The sequence below is a fragment of the Cyanistes caeruleus genome, chromosome 1 (assembly GCF_971803275.1).
Source record: "Cyanistes caeruleus chromosome 1, bCyaCae1.hap1.1, whole genome shotgun sequence".
Taxonomy (NCBI): domain Eukaryota; kingdom Metazoa; phylum Chordata; class Aves; order Passeriformes; family Paridae; genus Cyanistes; species Cyanistes caeruleus.
Genome location: NC_141701.1, coordinates 31,882,398 through 31,908,290, shown reverse-complemented (window position 1 = coordinate 31,908,290; position 25,893 = coordinate 31,882,398). Strand labels below are relative to the sequence as shown.

Here is a 25,893-nt window from a genome sequence, read left to right as displayed (position 1 = left end):
GCCTATCTAGCACATTAGAGGGGAAATTTTAATTATTCTAGGCCGAGAATTAAACCCTGTCAATTTCTTCATCTTGAAAAGATAGATTATCCTCCTGGGCCAGAAGAATATTCTTACTTCCTTGTGCCAAAGCTCCGTTCCTATTGACTCAATATAACTTCTGTGCTTTTATAATGTTTGTATTTTTCCCTGAGGACCGTAACATACAAGTTCAACTTCTTCCTCTGTGCTCTGCCCGATGGACTTGACAGGACCTACAGGAATTAAGCCAAGGCACTGCATCTTCCTCCACCCCCCACCACTTTGCACGTCTCTGTAAAATTTGAAAAGCTCGTTTCAGCTTCTGCAGCTTCTCTCCTCTGGCTTTGCCCCCGCACCGGTGCATTAGCTCGGGTGTTAGTGGAGAGGGTTTGTTATTTCAGACACATACCATCGCCTGCTGCCCTCACTTCTCCCCTGAGCTCGCACAGGGCACAGAGACAACTTCATACTTTCATTTGTATCAGTTACACACACGGGATTTAAATTCATCCCCCTCTCTCTGTATAGTGCTTTTTTTTTTTTTTTCCTTCTCTCCAGATAACTCAGTAAATGCTAAATAGCAAGTGTTCCTGCCTTCAGCAGGCACTCCAATCCTACCTCTGTTTCTCTTGAGAAAATCTCATTGGGATTTCTTTAAATGTGATAGGGGAAGTGTGTTTTCAGAGCAGTAGCTCTGGTATTTGTTCTCTATTTGTGAGTGACGTTATGCAGTTGAGAAAAAATCATGCCAGCATGTTTCAGTCAGTGCCAAAAGAACATAGACAGTGATTCAGTGCCCAGATCTATTGCTGCCCAAAACTGTATCTTGTCCTATTTTTACTTTCACAAATCAGGGTCTTGCTTATTGAGAGGAGTTAGGTGAATGTTATGTTTGCATATATTTGATAGTGAATTTAATCAGCTGTTTTATAGTCTGCTGCTCTTTTATTTCAAGCAATAAGAATTAATTTGTTTTCAAAATTCAGTAAATATACAGTAAATTGATGTATCAGAATTGACCACTACAATTTCCTTGTTGTTTCTGCCATACTATAATTTGAAAAGACAATGAAATAGTGATGCATAAATTATGTGCTTTAGATTGGGGGCAAAAAAGTCTTAGCAAGAGCAAATATTGTACCCACACCCATGAGCACTTGTGAACTGGGTTGCCCAGACAGGAATCATGATTTTCCTGGGGTGGTGTGGAGCCCGTGGTGGCCCAGGACAGCACAGCCTCCATCCCTACTACTCTGCTGGTGCAGGGTGCTCTGGGACAGATGATGACCTAAGCTTCTCAAAACACCTTTTTTTTTTTTTACTTCTGTCTGTCACAGATGGCTGACTATCTCATGAAGTGAGATTTCAAGGAGTCTAATTGAAACATTTGGCTTGTTACTGTTTTAGTTTTAGTCCAGCTTGCACAAACGTAATGAGCAAACAGCAAGAACTAAGGCTGAAGAAACAAGAATTTCTTTATTTAAATAAGTGCTGTATTTCTATGTTGTCCCAGTGATTAATGTTGTTAAAACAAATGGATCTTCCTTAGTGGCCCCTTTTTTTTGTGAATAACAAAGTGTGGAAGCACATGATTATGCTTTAAAGCATCTTAAAGCTATTTTTCGGAGCAGTTTTCTGGAAAAAGATTAAATGTTTAAACTTATTTACAAATTAACATGTCAAAGTGTTCACATTTCCAAGAGAGAGTAACAATTATTTTAGAAATTTTTGAAAATTACTAAACTTTGGATTTGTTTCAGGGATGGAAAGCATAGGAATTCTATACTTTTCCACGAAAGATTTTTAAAACTGTTTTCCAGTCAAAGAAAACAACACATGAGACTTCAAAGGACATTTTACAAAATTGTATTTAACTCCTTAGATTTTCTTAAGGCTTTCTCTGTTTGGGTGTCAACTGGATATTTATATTTTGCAGTGTGATTGTAATAGAATTTGCACTGGCCTAAGAGCTGGTAGAGGACCCACTGAAGTCAGTACAAATCACCCCTCTAACTTTGGATTTTTTTCAGCATCTGTCCAATCTATTTTACAAGGTCAAAGTTGTGCACTCTGGCTTTGGCCACAGGCAATAGCTGGAAGGTATTATTTCCTACATTCATTGTTTGTGTTGTGGTAATATGTGAATTTTAATGGGCAACCAAAAGCCAGTGTGCCAGACAGTGCTGTGAAAACAAAATGTCATCACTGTTAGATTAAAACCAGTACAAAAATCACCACCTGGATGTTATTATGCAGAGGTACAACGTTTTCACTGTTGTGGGTTACTTGTCTAAGTTAATGTGAGGGAAGATGAAGCATGTGAAGTGATGATACAGAATTGTTCCTAAAAGCTTGGTAACGATCCAGGTTTGTGAGCCAGCATATTACACATGTGCACAGGGACAATAAACATGGGCAAGTACAAAAAAAGTTTTAAATATTTTGAATTTGGCTGATATGTTAGATTTTATAGTAAAGATGCTGTTTACATAAAAACTTGAGGAGGGATAGACTCAATAAAGCTTTAATGTTAATACCTGGAATTTAAGGTTTACAGCTAAGAAACTGCACTTTTTTCCCCTTATGAAAATATATTAAATCTCTTTCTGTGTGTGCATTAAAAGCCTATATTTAAATTACAAATTTATATAAATTATATTTAAGTGATATTAAAAGCCTATATATTTCAGGAAAATTCGTTCCAATCATTGAAACTGTTGAGATTTATGTATCATTAGAAGTAATATTTTTGTTACATCAAAATTACTAATAACTATTTTGAAATAGGCTTCTAGAAAACTTCTAAGAATTTTATATAAAGATTATTTATTAATCAGTATTTCTGAAGTATTTACATATGAAACACTTGCATGGAACAGAAATACTATAGCATTTAAGGAAAATTTAGCAAAATTTTGTGGTGAAATCCCTTAAGAAAACCTGGTATGATATGTTAAGTAACTTTGAAAGTGACTAGATAAATTCTATTCTAAGTTGATTTTGTTGGATGTTAAATGGTAACAGACTAATTATATTTCCTGAGAACATGAATCAGCTATCTTAGAATTGCCATCGCTCCATGGTTTTATATGCAGTTAAATTAGGGCACAGATAGTTTCAGCTGTGACTATCAACACATAATGCTGCTCTCACTCTTTCTGTGTAGTTACATATCTAATTTTTCAGTCATGTTAAAGAGAGCTCTTGTGAGTTCTTGTGTCCATATTGTCTCAGCTGTGTACCTGAGTTCAATGCTGTGTTGTTTTGACTCATATCATCAACAGTAAAGTAGCATCTGCCAGTGGAATTTAGTCAATAACCATTGATGACAGAGGGTCCAGAACAGAACCTGTCTTACTTTCCTGAGTATTAACTCCTGCAACACTGTCAGTTAAGCCAGTTCTGCACTTGGAACTGAACCAATGCATCTGTTAATGATTCATACACAGAATCCAGCTAATTTTCAGCTATAATAGTCCTGGCTGCATAGAAAAAAAAAAAGAAAGAAAATATTTATTTTTTTTTTGTCCTTCTAGTCTAATAAATTTGGGTTTCAGTATGCACAATGAATTGATATGATAAGAAAAAATATTTTTTAATAGTTTAATAAAAATTTTAATAATAATAATACATAAATAATAAATAAATAGTTTAATAAAAATAAGCTTTTTAATAGTTTTTTAAACTTTCATCAATTAGTTTAATGACACATCTGACCTATGTGTTTCTTGTTAGTAATATGGAGTGAAAGGTGAAGTACAGAAGAAAACTGATTACCAGAATAATGATTTCTCAGTCTTTGACACGGTTTATTAACTGTTTATCAAAACGTTATTTTGGCATTAGCTGTAAATGTTATTTTCTTTCCATGATGTAAAAGTATGTGCATTAAAAAAACTTGTTGAGGGGCGTGAATATTTACATATATTTTTGTAAACATGTATAGGATGCTAAAAATAGCCCAAGGGAGGCCATGTAGAGAAACAGGGCAAAAACATCAGTGTGGTAGAAAAAAGCAATTTATCACACAGAGCTAGGAGGGGTCAGCTTGAAGCCACTAGATGTCGAGATGCCGGTCAGATTTGCATTTGTGCTGCTTGTGTATTCATGGCACTTACACATTCAACACGCCTTTAAAGAGACTTTTATTTCAGTTGTGTAAAGCCTTGTGAAAATGCTTGTGGATCAAGGTGTTCCTTTTTTATAATCTGGCCCATTCGCTTGCTTTTCTGTGGGTATGAGAAGTTGGAGGGGCAAACACGGGCGGATGGGTAGGTGCTCGTCCCGGAGAGAGGAATGGTCCCTTCTCTGGGAGAAGGCAGGTGCTGTGCACCGTGTTTTGGAAAAGGGAGGCCTCGTGTGGTCAGGGCTGGGAACAGCCCGGTCGGGCTGGGGGATCCCAGCCGCAGGCACGCCCTTCTCAGCTGAACCAGGACTGGAAACGTGGCCGCCGGGGTGTATTATCACAGGATCATGGGATGGCATAGGGTGGAAGGGACATTAAAGACCATCCCCTTCCAACATGGGGAAGGGGACACCATGTCATGGGCAGGGACACCTTCCACTAGGCCGGGCTGCTCAGAGCCACTTCCAGCCTGGCCTTAAACATTTCTTGGGATGGGGAGTCCACAGCTTCTCTGGGCAAACCTGTTCCAGTGCCTCACCACCCTCACAGTAAAGAACCTCTTCCTCATATCTAATCTAAACCATCTGTCTTTCAGTCTGAAGCCGTTCCCCCTTGTCCTGTCACTACATGCCCTTGTAGAAAGACTCTCTTAGTCTTTCCTGTAGGCTCCCTTCAGGTACTGAAGGCCACAATATGCTAACCTGTAAACCTTGTTTTCTCCAGGGTGAACAATTGCAATCCTCCTAGGCTTTCCTCATAGGAGAAGTGCTCCATCCCCCTAATCATGTGGTCCTCTGGACCTGCTCCAGCAAGTCAGTGTCCATCCTGTATTTCATAACAATATGGATAACTAGGTTAGGGAGAAAGAAAGAAACACCTCTATATGGTTGCCCTTGGTCTGTCTGAACAAGTCTGAAGAAGGAAATACTCTTCTCTCCGGTCCTTCTTTCTTTGTTGTGTTATAAGATAGATACATTTCCTTGCCTTTCTGGGTATCTAAACCAGGCAGCAAAATGTAATTCAAACACGGAAGTCCATGTGTGATATTAAATTGATTAGCTGTACCAAGGGAAGTGGAGTAGTGGTCTATGTGGTAGAAATGACAACATTTTGATTTAAAGGCAAAATTAAGGGAAAAATGCAAAACAGAAACCTGAAAGAGTGCCTAGTTCATGTAAGTTTAAAAATACAGTTGAGTTACTGTAGGATCTAGCTGTGAGGAACAGCTGTACAACAGCCTATGCAGGGAATTGAGAGAATATCCATGTATTGGTGAGCCACAGGTTAAAGCCCTTGTGCATGAGAGGATGGTCCAGCACTCCTACCTTAGACATGTTTCTTAAAGTGAAGTAAATCCAGCCATGATGCCATCAACTGCATTCTTCTTGTCAGTTCTAAGCACATTCTCCAGCTTTTTGAAGAATAACAATTAAATTAAGTTCTCCCAAATGTGGGATTTGCCATCAGTAACACTGATTGCTATCAGCTGGGATTTTTGAGAAGGCTCTCATCATGCATGACCTTCTGAAGAGATTATTTTGGTTTGTTACTCTAGCAGGGGGTGGTCTCTGAGGAAGGCATGGGGCTCCTCTTGTGCCCACTCCCATGAGCAATACAGGGCTGGAAGCTGGCTTTTCATTTCTTTCCTTTTTATTTATAAGATTTGTCCATTACTTTGTCTCAGTGACTTAAATCCATTCCCTTGCTTAACATTAGTCAAAATTTCCCTTAAATGTTCTTGTTATTGGGATACAGCTCTCAACATACTAGCTTCAGGTCTTCAAGATACTGATCCTGGGGTTCATCTGTTATATAGAAATGGCATGTGGGACTGAGTTAACAGGCTTGCCTGAGGTAGTCACCTTTACTGGGAACTGAACATTCAGAATGAAGAGAACAATACTCTGGACTCTGTAATCTCACTGATTTTTTTTTTTTACCTTGCTAGAATCTGCCTGATGTTGCTGATAGCATCTAATGTTCTATCAGCAATCACATCTTCTAAGCTATGTCCAGTGTAAAATACAGAGGAGGCATTTCCTGATGATGTAAGCCATTGTTAATTATCAAATGCTTCTCAGAAAGGACCTTGCTTCACAAGGGGAAAATGAAAATAACTCTGCAAAACTGTTAGATTTTCTAATTTTGTCTAGAAAAAAATAATAATTAAGAAACTTTCTCTCTTGAGATTGAAAGAACACATCTGGAGGCAAAAGAAATTAATCAAAAGCTTTTTTCCTTTTTGCTATGCAATATAGGATCATTTTGCAATAGAAGATCTATGCCCACAGGGTCCAAATCAGGACGACTTATGGTAATTTTTTTTTTATTATTTTTTTTTTTTTGTGTTGCCGATGTCCCTGGAATTCATACTGGGAGCACTGCTTAAAAAAAAAACACAACAAAAAAACCCAAAAAAACCCACAACAAAACAACGAAACAAATAAATATATAAGGTGAAATCCTGCCATGTGACCTTCTCTACTGGCGCATCCATCTTCCTGCGCTTCCTTAGGGGATGCTGCAGACGGCTTTGCCGGCGGTTTCCCCTTCGGAAGGGCTGTCCTCCGATCAGTGAGGGTGGGGGGAAGGCGGGGGTGTCCCCCGCATCCCCCGGGCATCCCCTTCGGGTAATTTCCAAGAGCGGATCGGCGCTCCGCGCTGCCTCCTGCCCCGCCCGGCGCCGCGGGCCGAGCCGAGCCGAGCCGGGCCGGGCCGACCCGAGCCGAGCCGGGCCGAGCCGAGCCGAGCCGAGCCGAGCCGAGCCGAGCCGGGCCGGGCCGAGCCGGGCCGAGCCGGGCATGGCGCCGCTAGTGCTGTACCACTGGACGCAGTCCTTCTCCTCGCAGAAGGTGAGAGGTGGGCGGGGGCGAGGGGCCCCGGATCGCAGTGCCCACAGCCCCTGCGCACCCGCGGCGGCATCGGGCCGGGAGGGATGGAGGAAGGAGGGATGGAGGAAGGAGGGATGGGGGATGGAGGAAGGAGGGATGGAGGAAGGAGGAAGGAGGGATGGAGGATGCAGGGATGGAGGAAGGAGGGATGGGGGATGGAGGAAGGAGGGATGGAGGAAGGAGGGATGGAGGATGGGGGATGGAGGAAGGAGGGATGGAGGATGCAGGGGAGCGGCCGTGGGTGAGCCGAGGCGGGGCGGGCAGGGCGGCCAGGCGGGGATGCTGCCCGGGTGACCCCGGCGGTGCCGTTCCAGGTGCGGCTGGCAATAGCCGAGAAGGCGCTGAAGTGCGAGGAGCACGATGTGAACCTGCCGCTGAGCGAGCACAACGAGCCGTGGTTCATGCGCCTGAGCTCCTCTGGAGAGGTACCCGTCCTCATCCATGGGGAAAACATCATTTGTGAGGCAACGCAGATTATTGACTACCTTGAGGCGACGTTTGTAGATGGTAATCCCACAGGCATTTCAGAATGTGGCTCTTCCCCTCATCCTGTAGCCACAGCAGTGCTGGGGCAGCTCTGTGTTGCTGCAGGACTCTTCGTTCAGGGCAGAAAATGTTTATAGTCTTACAAGTAAGCATGCTGTCCTAATAGTTAGCAGTTTGGGTTGAAAACCTATCCCTCTAAAACGATCTGAAGGCTTTCTGTCACCTTCGTGAGTAAACCTTTGTAAGTAAAACCTACCACCATCCTCCTTAGCCCTTCAGGAAGGATGGAGAGGCCAGGAATGGCAGCAGCACTGTGCTGCACTAACCCTGGCGTGACACTGCCGTGAAAAATAGCATGCTGAACACTGCTGCATGACTGCCTTTGTAGAACAGGTCCAGGTTGTCTGTGAGATAAGAAGAATGCTTATTTTCTGAATAATTTTCTGTACAACAATGGAAGTAGAATGAGCAAATTATTTTTGGAGCCAAAATGGAAGGAAGAGGTAAATGAGCAGGAAGAGAAGCCTTAGAAGTGATCACGTGCATGTTATTAAAGTTCTTTGTGCCTGTACTGTTAAAAACAAACAAACAAAAAGTAAAAAGAAAAGTCTGCCTCAATTTGTGAAGGAAATGCAGAGCTGCATTTTGTATAGGTGTGAAGATGACAGCATTTTGTATTTCAGAGATTTAGTGATGCGATTTCTGAGGCATGAAGAAAACTTAATTGTTGAATGAACATAATTTGTGCTGTCTTTTAATCAAAAAAGGAGTTGGGATCAAGGGCAGGGTAAAACTCACTGATGTGCAGGTATACTTCCAATGATGCATAGGATTCCTGTACTGTAATGTTTATATCATTTCAGGAGCAGTAATGTTTCAGCCATAATCATTCCCTGGAATCTCAGCTGGGCCCAACTGCGAGAGCATTATAGAGTTTATATAGTCATATAGTTTTATAGGTTATATAGTCATAGTCATGCATTCCTAGATGCATGTTAACAGAGCTGAGTGTGGTTTTCTGATTTGAAAGCCTCTTAAATATGTGTTTTTGTGGGTTGCTGCATAGGAATTATAAAATATCTTAAAATTAACTAAAAATATGCATTTCTCTGAGCTGCAATCATACCTTTGAGTTATGCGGGGGAACAAGGGAAGCTTTCTTGCCTGTGTCTGTGTCACCTGTCCCAGATGGATGTAGCTGAATGAACTTTGGTCAATTAGATGATTCTTCTTTTCTTAGCTTTATTTTTAACTTTGTTTTGCAGAGGAAGTACCAAGATTAATGCCGGAAGAAGGGAGCATGTATTATCCAAGGGTGCAACACTACAGAGAGCTTTTAGACTCCTTGCCTATGGATGCCTACACACATGGCTGCATCCTGCACCCTGAGTTAACAGTGGACTCCATGATTCCAGCCTATGCTACCAGCAGAATCCGTAGTATGTACTGGTGTAGCTCTGAATGTCTATAACTTAGTAGGTTGCCACATTACATACATCTTCTTTCTTAAGTCCACCTTAAACACAAAATGCTGAGCAGAGTTTATGAATTTTAGTTGCAGTCCTTGATGATTTGTGTATATACTTTTTATTGATTATATATTCTGTTGTGATTTGAAAATGGGAAGGAGGAAGTGTTGTTTTTGAGGTGTCTTTGGAGATAATTTTTGTACCATGGCAACCTTTTAATTGATGCCTTTATGTTTCCTTCTATGTGTTGCAAAAGAACTAAGTAGTGCTAGGACAAGTATCAACTCCTGACAGCACAGCTGGATGATGATTCCCTATTTACAGTTACATTCTGAGATCTCTGATTTTTTTGTCAATGTCAGTGGTTTATATAGTGTTGAATTTTTTTTTGTATGATGTTTTAGAGTGCTCTGTAGAATGAAGTCAAATACTACAGAATCTTTGAAATGTAATACAACTATACTATTAGCAAGTCTATGATATCATTAAAGGTGATATTGTGTTATTTGAGAAATCAAATTTCCAACAAAATATTGGAAATTCTTCTCTCAAATTTCCAACAAAATATTCTTCTCTGTAGAATTTTTGGTGAGTGCTCTTACTAGTCACACTCTTTTGTTGTCAGAAGTGAAGGCAGGCAGTTAATTTTCCATATAGTTGCATGACTGATGTTACTAAGTAACAGAGAATCGTTGTATCATAAAATCATAGACCATAGGATGGCCTAGGTTGGAAGGGACCCTAAAGATCATCTAGTTTCAATGTCCCTGCCTACAGCAGGGACACCTTCCACTAGACCAGGCTGTTCCAAGCCCCATCCAGCCTGGATGGACACTTGGACACTTCCAGGGATAGGGAGTCCACAGCTTCTCTGGGAAATCTGTTCCAGTGCCTCACTGCCCTCACAGGAAAGAATTTCTTCTTCATAGCTAATCTAAATCTACATCCTTCAGTTTAAAGCCACTCCCCTTCGTCCAAGAACACAAATTACTGCTTCATTAGTGCATTGTCTAGGTTGGTGGTTTTGTTGTTTTTGGTTTTCCCAAATGTGGATGCTAACTGTTTACTGAACAATTGTGCTTTACTCATAGGCATTATGAATAGTTTTTCTGTTTTCACATGGTAGTAATCAGTGATTTTATTACAGTTCAGTTTACAACATTGTCTCCTGCTTTTCTTGCTGTATGCATTCTTCTGTTCTAGCTTCTAGTTGGTATAAATTGCTCTCAGTTTGCACATGTTCATACTGGTAGAGCTAACATTATTGCTCATCTAAACTGGGATGTTTTCTTATCTTTTTAGGCTTAAAGCATAGCCTACTTTTTTTTATTTGAAGCTTTGAAAAGCCTGTGGATGTTCCTTAACAATTCTTTTGCATGTTCAAACTTCTCCTGGATGGTTTTGTTTTCAGGTTGAAACACTTTTTTTTTTTCAGCCTGCTAGATATAATAAGGCATGACCCAGTTGTGTATTATATTTATGCATACCAAATATAAGTAAGTAATTAATTGCATATATAAGATTTTTGTTATATGAGTACATCCTTCAATTTCTTCATATTAAAGGATGACTTCTACAGTCATGTTGAAATGGATATGTAAAACAGTGAATTTGGTTTTCTCTAGAAAGAATTTTTATCAGTTTAATTTACCAGACTTAATTGTAACTAAACTTTATTATCAAGTACAAGTGAGAGATGATTCATGCTCTATAATTATTATTTTGTTCTCAGTTTATGATTATAAATATTTATTTTTAGAAGATTTATAAATCACTGTCTTTTGGTATTCTAGGTTTATAAGGATGGCATTTTCAAGCAAAGCCCCATTTTAAGGAAAAGGCTATACACATGTAGTAGAAATCAGTAAAATATATTTTTCACATAATTCCTTCTTTAAATCATATAGTGAATGTTTTTCTAGGACATGCACACAGATCTTAAAGAAAATTTCTAAAAGAATCACAGATTTTAGCATCACATTTTAGCTAAATTAAAGCACCTTGGCTCCACATTCAGTGGCATTTAGGCTTTTGCTGTAAAGTGATGCTTGTGTTGTAGAGTGACAAAAAAATCCCAGTGTGGGCCTACCAGCACTTTCACATTGCAAGCTGATGAGCTGAAGGTGTGATGGGTCAATTTAAAAAGCATTTAAGTTTTCCAAAATGTGATGTATTTAAATCCTAACTTGCTGCAGATGCTGTATTGTAGCAGCACTTCCAATTTCTTTGGTATGATATTTGTGTACACAGGTGGTTGATCAGTTTCTGTGGATTGCATTATGAGTATGTTTGAATATCTGATATTTGACATTCCTTTTAATTTTTTTTTTTTTTTTTAATCAGGCCAAATAAGTAATACAGAATCAGAATTGAAGAAACTTGCAGAAGAAAATCCTGACCTTCAAGATGCCTATATAGCAAAACAGAAGCGCCTTAAGGTAAGAAACCCCTTTGACATGGGCCCCTTTATTATGAGCTTGTTAGTGTTAGATTTTTTTGGTCACAATATAAACATTTGTTTCACCTGTCATTACCTCTAATGTCATACAGTGATTTAACCCTTCAAGTTATATAACAGTCTGTCTTCAGATCAGCTACACATTTCAAGTGTGTGCTGAAGTACTGAACAGGTCCCACTGACTTCTAATTGCACATCAGTGTGGATGTTGGACTGTTGAACACCCTGCAGGGGTAGGTAAACCTTAATATCTGGCATCTCTAAAACTTTCTCCTGTTTTCTGAATTGTCACCAGTATCCCTGTAGTATCCAGCTGAGTATGTGGAGAAAATAATCACATTTTATGAATAAACACTGTAGTATCTTAACTATAAGCTTCTCTGATAAAAGTATAAACTCTGTATGATGATTTAAACACTGAATGTGTTTCAATAATAAACTGTATATTTATTTAATAAACTGTATGTCTATTTAGTCTAAACTGCTGGATCATGATAATATAAAATACCTAAAGAAAATACTGGATGAACTGGAAAAAGTTTTGGATCAGGTTGAGACTGAATTACAGCGGCGAAATGAGGAAACACCAGGTAAGGATTTTTTCTTGCTAGATCCTGTTAATATTTCTGTTTGAAGATACTGAGTAAACTTGTTGAGAGCACCATTATAAAACAATTTTTCATATGTCAGATTCAATACTTTTAGTGTATGTTGATCTATACATCACGGAAGGGATCAATACTGTTTTAAATACTAACTTACTTTTACTGTTCCAGTCAGTGAGTTCTCAGTGTCTCATGAAAGTGCTTGATCAAATTTTCAGCAAAATGAGTATAATTAGCTGCACAATGTTGTAGTATTTTTATCAATAAAATCAGGAAAAAAATAACTGCAGAATGCTGATGTTATGGGTGTAGGCTTCAGTTCACTATAATGGTCACAACCTTAATGTTTAACACAGGTTTATTTTAATCTTGTGCAGATACTGTGTTGATATTTGTGGTATATGCAGAATAAGCAATCTGAAAATTTGCTCTAATCATTAGGCAACCCCCTTCCCTCATCCTATTGGAAAGCAGTCCTGTTTACCTGCCTCCACCCCAATGAAAGTCACATTTTTTACAGAATCACAGAATCATTAATGTTGAAAGAGACTTTCAAGATGATCTAGTCTGACTGTCAATCCAGCACTGTCACAGCCACGCCTAAATTGTGTCCTGCTGTCTGCTGCCCTGGGCAACTTTTTCCACTGCCTGACCACTCCTTCAGTGAAAAACATTTCTAATATCTAATCTGAACCTCGTCTGGCACAATTTAACGCCATTTCCTCTCATGCTGTTAGAAAGGACCCAAATGCTGAGCCGTGGGGAACTCCACTAGTAACCAACCAGCAGCCAGATGGATGTACCTCCATTTATCATCACTCCCTGGGCCTGGACATGCAGCCAGTTTTTCACTCAGTGAAAGAATGTATGCACCCAAGCCAGTTTACCCAGGAGAATGCTCTGTGAGACAGGTCAAAAACTTTACAGATGTCTAGATAATATCCACAGCCTTTCCCTCATCCAGCAAGCGGGTCACTGGTCATGGGCAGAGGTCAGGTTGGCCAAACAAGACCTGCCTTTGTAAACTCATGCTGGCTGGGCCTGTTGCCCTGGTTGTCCTGCACATGCCATTTAGTGACACTCAGGATGATCTGGTCCATGGTGTTTCCCAGTACCAAGGTCAGGATAACAGGTCTGTAGTTTCCTGGATCCTCCTTCTGACCCTTCTTGTAGATGGGTATTATGTTTGCTAATTTCCAGGCAACAGAGACTTCTGTGGTTAACCAGGACTGCTGGTAAATGATTGAAATAACTGGCAAGTTTTTGGCAGCTCCCTTCTTACTCTTGGGCACATCCCATCTTGACCCATAGACTTGTGGGTGTCTAACTGGTATGACAGGTCACTAATCATTTTCTTCTGGGTTGCAGAGGCTTCTCTCAGCTCCCCATCATCAACTTCCAGTTCCAGGAGCTGGATATCCTGGGGGCCATGGGTTTTGGTGTTAAAGACTGAGGCAAAGAAGGCATTAAGTACTTCAGGCTTTTTCTCATCCCCCACTGTTTCCCCCTTCATCCAGCAAAGGATTGAGACTCCTTAGCCCTCCTTTTGATGCCAATGTATTTACTGAAACTGTTTTTGTTTTCTTTAACTGCAGTGCCCAAATTAAGTTCCAGTTTGTCTTTCTTTCTAATTTTCTCCTGCATAACCTCATGACATCCTTGTAGTTACCCCCTCTCCTTCCAGAGGCGAGACACAGTCTTTTTTACCCTGAGTTCCAGCCTAAATTCCCTGTTTAACCAGGCTGGTCTTTTTCCCTGACAGCATATGGGGACAACCTGTTCCTGTACCTATGAGAATTCCTCGTTAAATCTTGCCCATCCTTCCTGTACTATTTTGCCTATCAGGACTGACTCCCAGGGAACTCTGTCAGTCAATTTCCTAAGCAGTCCAAAGTCTGCCTGGCAGAGGCTCATGGTGGCAGTTCTGCTGGTGCCTCTCCTTACTTCACCCAGAACTGAAAATTCCACCCTTTCATGGTTGCTGTGCCCAACTTGGCCACTGAGCACCACATCACCCATGAGGCCTTCTCCAGTTGAGAGTAAGTTTTCTTCCACACACTCCAGGAATCTCCTAGACTGCCTCCTCTCCACTGTGTTGTGTTTTCAGCAGGCATCTGGCAAGCTGAAGTCCCCCACAAATACAAGGGCTGGAAATGGAGAAACTTCTGCCAGCCTCCTGTAGAATGCATCATCTGCCTCTTCATGGTGGCTAGCAGGTTTGTAACACACTCCTACAAGGATATCTGCAGTGCTGACCTTCCCCCTGATCTATAGCCACAGGCACTTAACCATGTCAGCATCCTAAATTCTGTTTAAATGGGATAAGCCTTCTGCTTATTCACAGCATGGTTCAGCTTCCAGTGGTGCTAATCGGAGTCCTTCCCCTGACTTCACTGGGAACTGTGTGAAGCATCAGTCAATATCAACTGCATCTGCTCAAATCAATAACTTTTTGCATTTGGCACTATAAATAGCTGTTGTAATAATTACTGGTTACTATCACAACTGTAAGTTTGAACCAGCAGTTGAAAATCTAGACTAAATTTTCTACTGACTCAACAGTGAAAGAGGCACAGAAAATATTTTAACTCATAAAGGATGGAAGAATTTTGTTCAGCAAACTACATCTGACACCATTTCCAGCAGCCCCTTTCCTTTCTCTGCTAAGTGGCCTGTCCAAGGAGTCAACTGATACAGTATTAATGAGCTTATGAAAACTGCTGGGATCACAGGATTTTGTAAAACATGGGGCTGTTGCCTCTCGGAATTTTTTCTGTGGTATTCTCACATTCCCCCATATATTGGAGGTTTGTGATCTGTACTTCTCCAGGTCCTGGTCAAACTCAGAGCTCCTGCTTCTCTTGCAACTGCTTGAATCCCTGATCTACTACTGCTGCCACTGCAGGCATCTTTCTTTCACACAGGATAGATTATTTGGTCTTTTCCATCATCTTATTTAATGCACTGAATGAATTCCCAGGTATTCATTCAGCAACCTAGGATACAGAGACCTTTCTTCCAGACCTGAGAAGCCAGTCGAAATGGTACCAGCTTTGTGCCAAGCTGTTGCTTTTCTCTGATGGAAAATTTGTTGGAAAGGAGATAGCAAAATTCCTCTGTTTCCAGAGGGGTGCTGCTGAGTGCTCATGCCAGCATTTTGCATTCCTTCTGGGAAACAGCGTAGTCCTCCCTATTTGAGATCTAGGCTAGAACAGAGCACTTATGCTGGCAGCTGTGATAGCTGTGCTGGCTATCAAGTTTCATATCCTGGTTTTCAAAAGCTCTTGGTATAGTCAGTACATGTCAGCCCTTTCAGGTGGTGGTGGTTCAGATCACTGACAGCGATGTGTGGCGCTGCGGGGCAGTGCCTGCACTGAGCCACCCCGGGAGCATTCACCTCTTTCCTTTGACTGCAGAGGGTACCTGAGGTCTCCATCTGTGCTCCTGACTAGTGGTGAGCAGTGTGAATATGTCACTTCTCAAACATCCCAGTGTAAAACCCCCATGATTTGGGCTTTAAGAGACACAAAAAAGGGACAGATAGACAAATTCTGTCATCTCACTGGGCTGATATGTTTGGTGCAAGTCGGTCACCTGATTCATTTCTTTTTGACTTGAAAGCCTCCAACAAGTCAGCTAGATTTAGTTCTTGAGTGAATGCCACAGAGCTGAGTGATACAGGCAAGATGATAAACTCTTCAGACAAGTGGTAGCTTTTCAGTAAAAGCTAAACTGTCTTCCTCCTTTCCAATCGTGTTTTAATTTAATCCAGATTTGAGAAATGTACCAGGAAAATAAGTGTTTACCATGGGTTTTAATTTATGAACCTGGAATGTGGATCTTTTTTCCTTCAAAAATGTAGGCCAGCTGCTGAGCCTAAGACTTTACAATACTGTGCAAAGAGTGGACAGGGATTAGTAAAATGTTCATTGATTTAAGTCATATTTTAGCTGAAGTGTTGTTGCTCTTTATTAGATGGTACTTTGAAGTAGCACTAAATTAAATGTGCTTATATTCCATTAGTTCCTAATGCTTTATGTTTTATCTCTGCTTAGAAGATGGAAATCAGCCTTGGCTCTGTGGTGATTTCTTCAGTCTGGCAGATGTGTCACTTGCTGTCACATTACATCGCCTGAAGTTTCTGGGGTTAGCAAGAAGAAACTGGGGAAATGGAAAGCGGCCCAACTTGGAAGCTTACTATGAGCGTGTCGTGAAGAGAAAAGCATTTCACAAAGTTTTGGGACACGTCAACAATATATTAATCTCGGCTGTCCTGCCAACAGCATTCCGTGTGGCCAAGAAAAGGGCTCCCAGGGTTCTTGGCAGCACCCTGCTGGTCGGCATGCTGGCAGGGGTGGGGTATCTTGCTTTCCTGTGTCTTCGGAAGAGATTTGCCAGCATGGTGCTATCGATTAGAACCAGGCAAAATTATTTTTAGACCTTGTCTGTCCCTGGTGGTGAGTGGAGGGCATCTTTACCCCCCAGGAAAATATCTTCAATAAAATATAAATGTAGAAGAATGGTTATGTCTGTGATTTAGAACATTGTCACAGAGTAATCATCTCCTGCTGCTGTATAATTGGGCTGGCAATTCTGAGATATTTTTCAAAAATATGTGTTGGGGGAATGACAAAGGAAAGAAGAGACTTTCTTTTCAGCCAAGGGCCTATAACTGTGAGAGTGCTTCATTAAAGTGATTATTGTCTCCTTTACCCAATAGCTGACCTAATTAAAATGCTTTTATTTAATAGCTATGCAGCAATGTGACAGCTTTTCACTGTAGATGAAATGCATTATTGGGCAGAAACCAGCATTGTTAAAATACTGAAACTAGCTCTTACTTTAAATGCTCAGAGTAAGATTTAATTGGAACATTGTGCCTGTTGTGTACAGGAGCAAGTTTCCCTGTACTGATTATTGTCTGTTGGCTTGCAGTTGGACCTTTAAGAATGTGTTAAAAAGTAATCTTGTGAAGCCACTTGTGTCAGTATATGTTCATGAAGCAGTACAGGAAAAGACCTGAAACAGGTAAGAACATCAGTCATTTGTGTTCCACACAAGTGAAATTCTCCAGAAGCATCACTGGACAACAGATACTGGAATTTTGCTGAAATTCAAATGGGAGCTAAACACCTGACACTTCTCTTTTGACAGCCTGTTGTGCCCAGCCACAGACTCTGGCAGAATAAAATCAAACTATCTTGGTGCACATTTGCTGCTTCATTTGGGGTGGCTTGATACAGTTGCCTTCATATGAATGTCCTGTGTACCCTTTTGTGTTTCACTCTGAGCACTGGCTATTTTTTGCACACTTCTTGGCAACATTAGCAATTGCACGTGTCTACAAAATGCTTGCCCACAATGTGCCACAGCCAACTAGAAAACACAATGCCTTTTTGTATAAGTAATTAAAAACAGTTCACTATGTATCAGTCTGGTTAGGTAGCCTAGACTGAAGGTAAGTCAAGCTGTAATTTAGCAATCTGTTTACTTATGGATAGGGGTTGTGTTGATGTAAGTGAAAAATACAGTAAGTTTGGAGACGATTTGTACTGATGATCTTTTGTAAAACTGCACTCTTGTAGCACGGAGGAAAGGTGTATAAAATATTTTGATTACTTCCTACTACTCAACAGATGCTGTGAGTTTTATTAATTCTGAACTGAGCTCCCATTTCAACAAGAAATGTACATTTACCTGAAGATAGAATTTGAATAATTTTTCAGCAAAGAAAAGCATTTTGGAAGGGCTGAAAATTCTCATGACAGTTTAGTAAGACTTTTGTATGCTTGATGAATGTTTGAAAGCCTCAGAATTTTCTTTACAAGTTGTACATAGCTGCCAAGAATAAGGCATAGCTTTAAGTGTTTGCCTGTCAACAGTCAGTGCTAACAGGCCCAAGTACGTTTTAGGTCCAGGGCTGGTGGCTGTTGTCTCTCTGTACAATTGCATTTAGGTGTCAAGAAGATCATCTCAAGTTTGTTGGAGAGAACTGAGGCAGTTTCTGTCTGGGCAGTCTCACCATCTAACACATATTAATATGGATAAAATTATTGGATACTCCTGCTTATTATTTAATATTGTGCTGGTTGTCTAGCAAAAGTACACCAAATCTCATTACTCCTTTTCAGTAATAAGAAACATCTTACCTAGGAAAAAAAGCGCCTTTTTATTTGACTAAAAGACAGTTTTATATAATTCTATTTATGATCCAGTGGTTTTCAAGAACTTGTTGAATTAAATGTGCTCTATTTAGAAAAGCTTTATTATCTCTAGAATGGGTTTAATCCAACAATACTATTAATATACTGGCAGCTTTAACTGAGTTTGTTGTTAGTGTGTTGCAGTTCATCTGCATTTACTTGTAGCTATCGAATTCCACTAAGTTAATAAACACAAAGAAAGACCTGTAACTTAATGCTTCCTTGGCACATATTTCTGTCAGACAACCTGTAAAATGTAATTTGACCAAGTCACAGTAAAATTAAATATATATGGCTTAGCCTTCTTTAGAATGAAGTGACCACCAGATGTCAGTGGTTCTCCAGGACTCTGCTCTGGCGTGCCTCTAAGGCAGGAAAACACTACTTTTCACAGAGAAAAAGTTTGTGATCTCAGCACAAGAGGGTTGTGAGCACTCTCGTCACACTGACAGTCTCTCCAGAGCTCTGGAAACAACTGCATGGTTCTACCACTGGTTTGTTCTCTGACATCTGCCACTTATGCTTGTGTAGTATTTATACTGGGTAAACGAGAAGCCAAAGTTGAAATAATATTTCACATGAAAATGAATGTTACTGAACAGCAATTAAACTGCAATTAAACATGCCATCTGTAAGAATGAGCTTGGATAAAACTTCTACTGCAGAAAAGTTTGGATCCCTGGTTTGATTAATGTCCGTTAGTTCAACTATTTGGTATCCTTCTTATTTTCACTGCCCTGAAGTACTCTGTACATTGATTTCTGTACAGGTGGCAGCAAAAGGCTTATCCATGATTAAATTCCTCAAAATAGGATGAGATTTAGAAGCACATATGCTGCATTTGGCTCTTTGTGCTGGATAGCTTTTGTGCCTGTAAAGTTTCTTTTCAGCCTGGCTTATTTTCTTTCTGGTAGCTCTGTATACTGTTTGAATTGGGTACAGAAGCAATCTTCTAGTTTTCATTTACTATTTGCTCTCATATCATGAATCAGATATAATTCATATCTTTATGTGGGACCTGCACAATAAACATCTATTGTAAGAGCACTTCATAGTCTGGTTTATGTCTTCTGTGTCAGTAAAACAAAGCACATTTGAGGATTACACTGTGTTGCTGTAAGGACTCTGATGCTATTCAAGGAGAGAAGCCCTTGAACACCTTTTAAACCAGTTTAAAGGTTGCCTTGCATGTATATGGAAACAGCAGTAAAAATGATGTTTTCTTTGGTTGCCTGTCTGAGCTGTATATGTATGATGTCCAAGGGAAGTGATTTGATAAAGTAAAAAAAAAAAAAAAGTAAATAAAAAAATTAAGGAGGGCGAGGAGGTTTTGTACTTTCAATTAATCCATAAAAACAAACAAACAAACAAACAAACAAACAAAATCCAACCCCACTTTGCTTCTGAGTGTGTCCCTGACTCATTGTTGAGCTGCAGCAGCTGGGGCTCCTTTCTGTAAGGTGCATGACAAGCACATAATCTGTGTCCACACTGACATTGTCCTTGGTGAGACTAAATGGTGTGCCCCATTAAATGTGTGTTAGTCTGGCCATAAATGAAGTGCCCCCCTTTTTTTTCTTGCACTGTAGGAGTCTGTATTGGGCCTCCTTCCCTGTTAAGCAGAGGAATAAATAACAGTACCTGAGGCTTGCATGCGTTGTCTCTCAGGATCTTGAAAGTCAGGGAAGCTGCTAGGATCAGGTAGACAGCTGGCAGGGTTTGAGTTTCAGGAGATTATGACACCTGTAGTCTGTGCACCAACTTTAAAGTAGCCTTGATGCTTAAGCATTAATCAGGAGTGTGCACAGAGCTCTTGCAGTGGAAAGCTTATGTCTAAACAAAAAAGATGCAGAAGAGAATACAAAGATAAGTACAGCAAGTATAAATTCCTTGTCCAGATTCATAAAGCCATACATCCACTTTTGCATGTCACATTTTTAAAGGCATCTTTTACTTACGTCTGAATTTTATAGGGGCAAGGAGCTACTAAGATTTAGAGAGCAGATTGGCATGCCCTAATGCATGAGGATTAGAGAGAGCAGCAGATGGGAAGTAGGTGAAAAGTAGAGGGTCTAGCTAGCTGGAGCACACCGCTCTGCGCTATGGTGTATGACATTATTGTTTGCTGAGGCCTCTTTGTTATCTCTCTGTTTAGCCAATGTTAGACAAAGAGGTGTAAGGTTTGGCTTAAGCAATTTATAAGATGTACTGAGGAAGTCAAAAGCATGTAGAAAAATCCTAAAGAAAATATGCTGGGTTTTGTTCCCTCTTTATAAAGAAATTTTTAGTTTTGGTGCAGTACCAAGTCGTAAAGTCAGGACCTCAAAACTCAGGAAATTCCAGAAGCCAGAGTTCTTACAATACTGTTAACTCACTCATGCAATACTTCAATAGCCTTTTTATTTCTGTTTTTCTTTCTAAGTTACAATCATGGTGCTTAATTTAATGTGAAGTTAAAAATGTTGCACCATAAAATAGGCAGTGGATAAGCTTAGTGTTGTGGGAAGAATCTGTTGGAATTTGCAGAGCTGAAGGCCTGAATATTTCTGTGCTTTACATCAGCATTAGTATTTACTACAGTTTTAAGTACTCATCTCATAAATAATTTTACAAAAGTGTATTGTGTAAACTAACACATAATTGCATAAATTAGTATAAAGTAAAAAGTAAACCTTATATATCCTAATATATATTGATATTCTTTATACATACACACAATAGCATCCCTATTTCTCCCTTTCATATTTAATTTGCTAAAAGTGGCGAATTGACATTTATGTATTTTACTGTATTACTTGTCTTCATGAAATAAATTTGCATTTATAAATGTAAAAATTATGAAAATTTCATATTATTATGGAATCATACAAAGTTTTGGGTTGGAAGAGACTTAAAAGAGCATCTAGTTCCAACTCCCCTGCCATGGGGAGATGTGTTCTGTCACTGTCAGACACGAAATTATTCACACAGACACAGTTTGAAGTGTGATGAAAGAAGAAGAAAGTTTATTCTGTCTTTTCAGTATTTATAGATTTTCGACAATGAGCAGGGATTGGATAGTTAGGTTGCCACCTTCCCAACCACACTGGCCGTGAGACATGTCTATCAAATGTATATTTAATGTATAAACATTTATGGTTATAGTTACTTTCCTGGGAAAGTGGCTAGAAGTGATGAAAACAATATCAAAAGGCCTGATTCTCAGGGTGACAGTGTTCCCCTTTCCTTATTTACTCTGGTAGCATTATAACAGTATTTGAAGACATTGGTTACCTCATGACTGTAGAGACTTGAGAATATACATGAACATATTTGGTGCTTCATGTTAGCTGATCATCCAGATCAGAATCTGAATGCTACTGCATTTGGACTGAATAGAAAGCTTTAGCTGTTGAGAAACAGATGCCATCCTGAAAATTGCTCATTTAAGGCTTGTTTCAGAAAGGTTACCTAACTTCAATTGTTCAAGCAGATGATGCCTGTGTTTCTGTAAGCAGCAGAAAACAGAGCATTCATAGGGCCAGATGAGATGTGAGGGGACCACTGGTTCTGTCTCCTGCTGGCTGAGGCATTCTGCTTACAGAAAGCGGAGTCCTTCTCCCCCACTTTGTATTGAAATAGGTAGAGCTCAGTGCTACAGACAAAAACTCCTCCCTCATAGATTCAGGCCCTATGCAGTAGGGTCAGGCTCCCTCTTAGCGCAAAACACATTTGTCTTTACAGAAATCAGAGGCCATTCCTTTGAGAGAAAGTAGTTTGGACATGTGGAGGCTGACTATCAGTCACTCAGCAACTTGATGGAGAGCAGGGCCTGCCACACATCCTCCTCTTCCAGCTATCTTTAAAAGCCAGCAGCAGCTGGCTAATGCCAAGCTCTTGGTAAGGATGTCTTCAGGTACATAACGCAGGTTTGGGGGAAGGGAGGGAATTCCAGACTCTGGAGCCTAAGTGAAACCACAGGAAATTTGTCCAGAGAAGTTCCATCACTGTAACTTGTGGTCCAGCTCTGTGTGGCTTTTCTGCAGGTGGAGAGAGGCTTTTGGATTGCTGCTTCTGAGGATATATTGTTGTAACTCACTTCAACTTTTTAACTGAAATCAATGAAAGGAAGAAGAAATATCTGTCTCTGTTGAATACATGGTGAAGCCACCTTCCTGATACAGATAATTAAGTTGGATCACTGTACAGACAGGTACTGTGAAAGCGTATATTTTGAACCATTTAACTCCCCTCAAACACCTTTACACAAGCCTAGACATCAAACTAGAAAAATTCAAATTTCAGGTCTGGATTATGCCCAGATTCAGAGGCAGTAAAAATAGAGAGACCTATTGTTTAAATTTTTAGGTCTTCAAACAGAAGTACTTCCAGAGACAAAGATCTCACAGGAAGTCTGTTACAGATGCTTTTTGTCCAAATCTTGTGCCTTAAGAATTTGTGTACCCTTCTATTGTACTGAATTAAAGACAGCTCTAAAACACAGAATCCACTAAAATTTACAGAGGAAACAAAATTGGCTGATGTTGCAGTAATGGAGGTATCAAGATTTCAGTTTCTAACAGAGAGCCAAATTCAGATCTGGTATGAGTCATTGCTACAAAAAATGCAGTGGTGCATCTACTTACATGGGATCTGAATCTAATTTTAAAGTCATTATGCCATGAATCACATTTACAACTTTGCCTTGACAAGTTTTGTTTTAATCAACCTATTTGTTACAGAGACAATGAAAGCTGTACAGTACCTTTCTGAAACAAAGGAAATATGCATAACTTAATCTTTTAAAAGCTGTGTAAGCTTTGGATATGGGCAGTATATACTGAGTCAAAATTTTTGGAATATGGAGTTATTTTTGGAATAAAGAATTCTTTTAAAACAAGTCCAAGAATGTATGTTTAGGACTGATTCCAGAACAGCATCATAAATTTTTTATTCTTTGGATTTGAAAGAGAACCAAAAATCTATAACTGACTTAATTTTTCTGTTGTTAACTGCCAGTTGTAACTGTGAGACAAGGAAGCTTGAGCAAATAAAAAGATAACACATTTCTCTTTTATGTACATATATGTAAAATATACAAAAAACAACAGCACTTATTTAATTTTCTTAGGTAAAGCATATTGGATAAGAGTTCTGCCTCTTGTGTGTTATAAGAAATTAACAGTGCCTTTTTCATGCAAAGTAGGAGATGGAAATATTCCCAAAGTGGCTGGCAGAACAAGAAGATTGGCAGCATTGGCTGAGACTGCAATTCTACACCCATAGACCCCAAAGAAATGGACGTCCAGCAGCAACTGAAAAAGGCTCATTGGCATCCAACAGCCTTCTGTGACAAGTGGGAGGAGAAACAAACCAAGCTTCAAACCCAGTGCAAGAAATGGCTGTGCTTGAAGTCAGAAGTCCCTCAAGTTGGTTGCAGATAGATGCCAAATGTGTTCATAGCATCTTTGTCTAACTTGGAATGAGAGAACACCTTGGTGTTTACACATTATCAATGGCTGTACCAGTTGTCAGTCCAGGGGTAATGTATTGGAGAAAACTTACATATAGGGCTCTGTAATCAGGAAAAAGTTTTGCTTAAATTTGTGTTGAAAATGAATTGAAGATGTATTTGTGAAGAAAAGCATATTCATACCCTGTTCTCAGCAAGGATTTGCTCTGAAATGTGGTCTTTAGTCTCACACTTCAGATAGACATGCTTCAGCACCATGATGTTATGGGAGAGAAAAGGGACAGGGAAGATAGTAATGGAGACTGAGAAAGAGGATCTGAAAAGGTAAGTTATATTAACAGGCTGATACCCTAAGGTTTATGCTTCATTTGGTTTTGTAGTTTGTTGGGTTTTTAATAACAAATAAACCTACATCTGTTAAAGTGCTACACTGTGATGTGTGTGTTGCTGTTGAGAGGGAAATGCAATCACAAGATGTCTGTTGATGAAAGAGTAGAGCCCTTGCTTTCTGTGCATGAGAGTTTATCTGAACACCTCTGCTGAGGATGAAATATGTGAGGGGGCAAGCATTATTATTACAAGTCATTATTATGACTCTTTCAGTAATAAGTCTGTTTAACACGAGATTCTGTACTTTTGTCACAGCTGAAAACATTAATTCAAGATAGCAGTAATTTCCCTGCTTGCCTTCATTAACAATTTATTAGGTATTACAAAATTTTATGGTTTTGCATGTATCATAATTAATCTCACCACACAACCTTGCCTCAAAAGTAGTTTTGTTCTCCTACACTGCAGTCCTTCATCTCATGTTTGTTTGTACAGGACTGGTTCTAATCTGGGCTGTTTGTTGTATAACCTGCAGTTCCCCAGACTCCTGCTGGCTGTGGGCACTTTGTGTAATGTTTCATCTTAGAACCATGGAATCGTTTAGGTTGGAAAAGACCTTTAATATCATTGAGTCCAACTGTTAAGCCAGCACTGCCAAGTCCACCACTAGGCCATGTCCCCGAGTTTAACATCTACACATCTTTAAATACTCCCAGGGATGGTGACTCAGCTGCTTCCCTGGGCAGTCTGTTCAAGTTTTTCCCAATAGCCCAAGAAGCTCTCCTGGTACAACTTGAGGCTGTTTTCTCTTGTCCTATCACTTGTTACGTGGGAGAAGAGACTGAACCCCGCTTTGCATTGCTACCACCTGCTTCCAGGTCGTTGCAGGTCCTCCCTGAGACTCTTTTTCTCCAGGTTAAACAACTACAGCTGCTCCTCATAACTTGTGCTCCAAACCCTCCACCAGCTTCATCACCCTTCTCTGAACACCTTCTAGCACTTCAATACCTTTCTTGCAGTGAGGGACCCCAAACTGCCCACAGTATTTAAGGTGTGGCCTCACCAGTGCCAGGTACAGGGGGATGATCACTGGCCTAGTCCTGCTGGTATCACTATTTTTGATACAGGACAGGGTGCCATTGATCTTCTTGGCCACCTTGCTTGTTGAACTCAAGAAAGCAGAGAATTTATCAAGCTTTATATGCTCTGAAGCACGGTTCCTGGTAATAGTAGCTGCTTGGCATCAGCTGTAATTGATACGACAGATACTTTTGGTACTGACTTGCTTTCCATGAGGAAAACATATGCATATTTTCAACCTATTTCAACACTTTGGGCTCCAATTCCACCACTTATAACTGAAAATTTTGTGTGGCAATCTGCATAAGAAAAGGATGATTTTTCAGACATTATATGACAGAGATACATTTAACATCATGAATACTTCATCTGTAATACAATGATCTGTTTGAGAATGCCTGATAGAATTAATCAGTTTACTTGTCAAAACCTGTGAGAACTTACAGCTCTCACCTGACTCAGTAAGACTGTGGGCAGTTAGGACATCTGGATCAGGTCCACAGTTGATGCCCACATTATGATATATAATGTACTCCATGTAGGCAGGTGAGGTCTAGAATCAGGTCATTTTCGAATGTAAAAGTCCTTAAACCAATTGCTTATATGGGCATATCTGAGAGAGCACAGTATGGCAGGGATCAGTAGATTGACGATTTACCTAAAAGCAGATGTTTCACTTTACAAAAATTTGTGGAAAATTTAATTTACTTTAAAGTTGCACTGACATTTTTTGTGATTTATCTTTTGGTTCTCATGTTCAAAAAATCTAAAC

General features: G+C 39.9%; 1 protein-coding gene across 10 annotated transcripts in view; it reads left to right on the top strand.

The window, feature by feature from the left end:
* Positions 1 to 19,487, top strand: part of GDAP1 (ganglioside induced differentiation associated protein 1) — a 31,923-nt gene extending 12,436 nt beyond the window's left edge. For 5 of the 10 annotated variants that reach the window (XM_086884501.1, XM_086884521.1, XM_086884507.1 and 2 more), the window contains 6 exons: positions 6,406 to 6,461; positions 7,353 to 7,545; positions 8,790 to 8,963; positions 11,337 to 11,431; positions 11,927 to 12,041; positions 16,112 to 19,487. In XM_086884501.1, coding sequence (XP_086740627.1) covers positions 6,429 to 6,461; positions 7,353 to 7,545; positions 8,790 to 8,963; positions 11,337 to 11,431; positions 11,927 to 12,041; positions 16,112 to 16,494 — 993 coding nt within the window. In that variant the 5' untranslated portion in view covers positions 6,406 to 6,428 and the 3' untranslated portion in view covers positions 16,495 to 19,487. The other 5 variants (XM_086884514.1, XM_086884490.1, XM_086884556.1 and 2 more) reach the window with 5 other exon arrangements.
* The last annotated feature ends 6,406 nt before the right edge of the window (positions 19,488 to 25,893 follow it).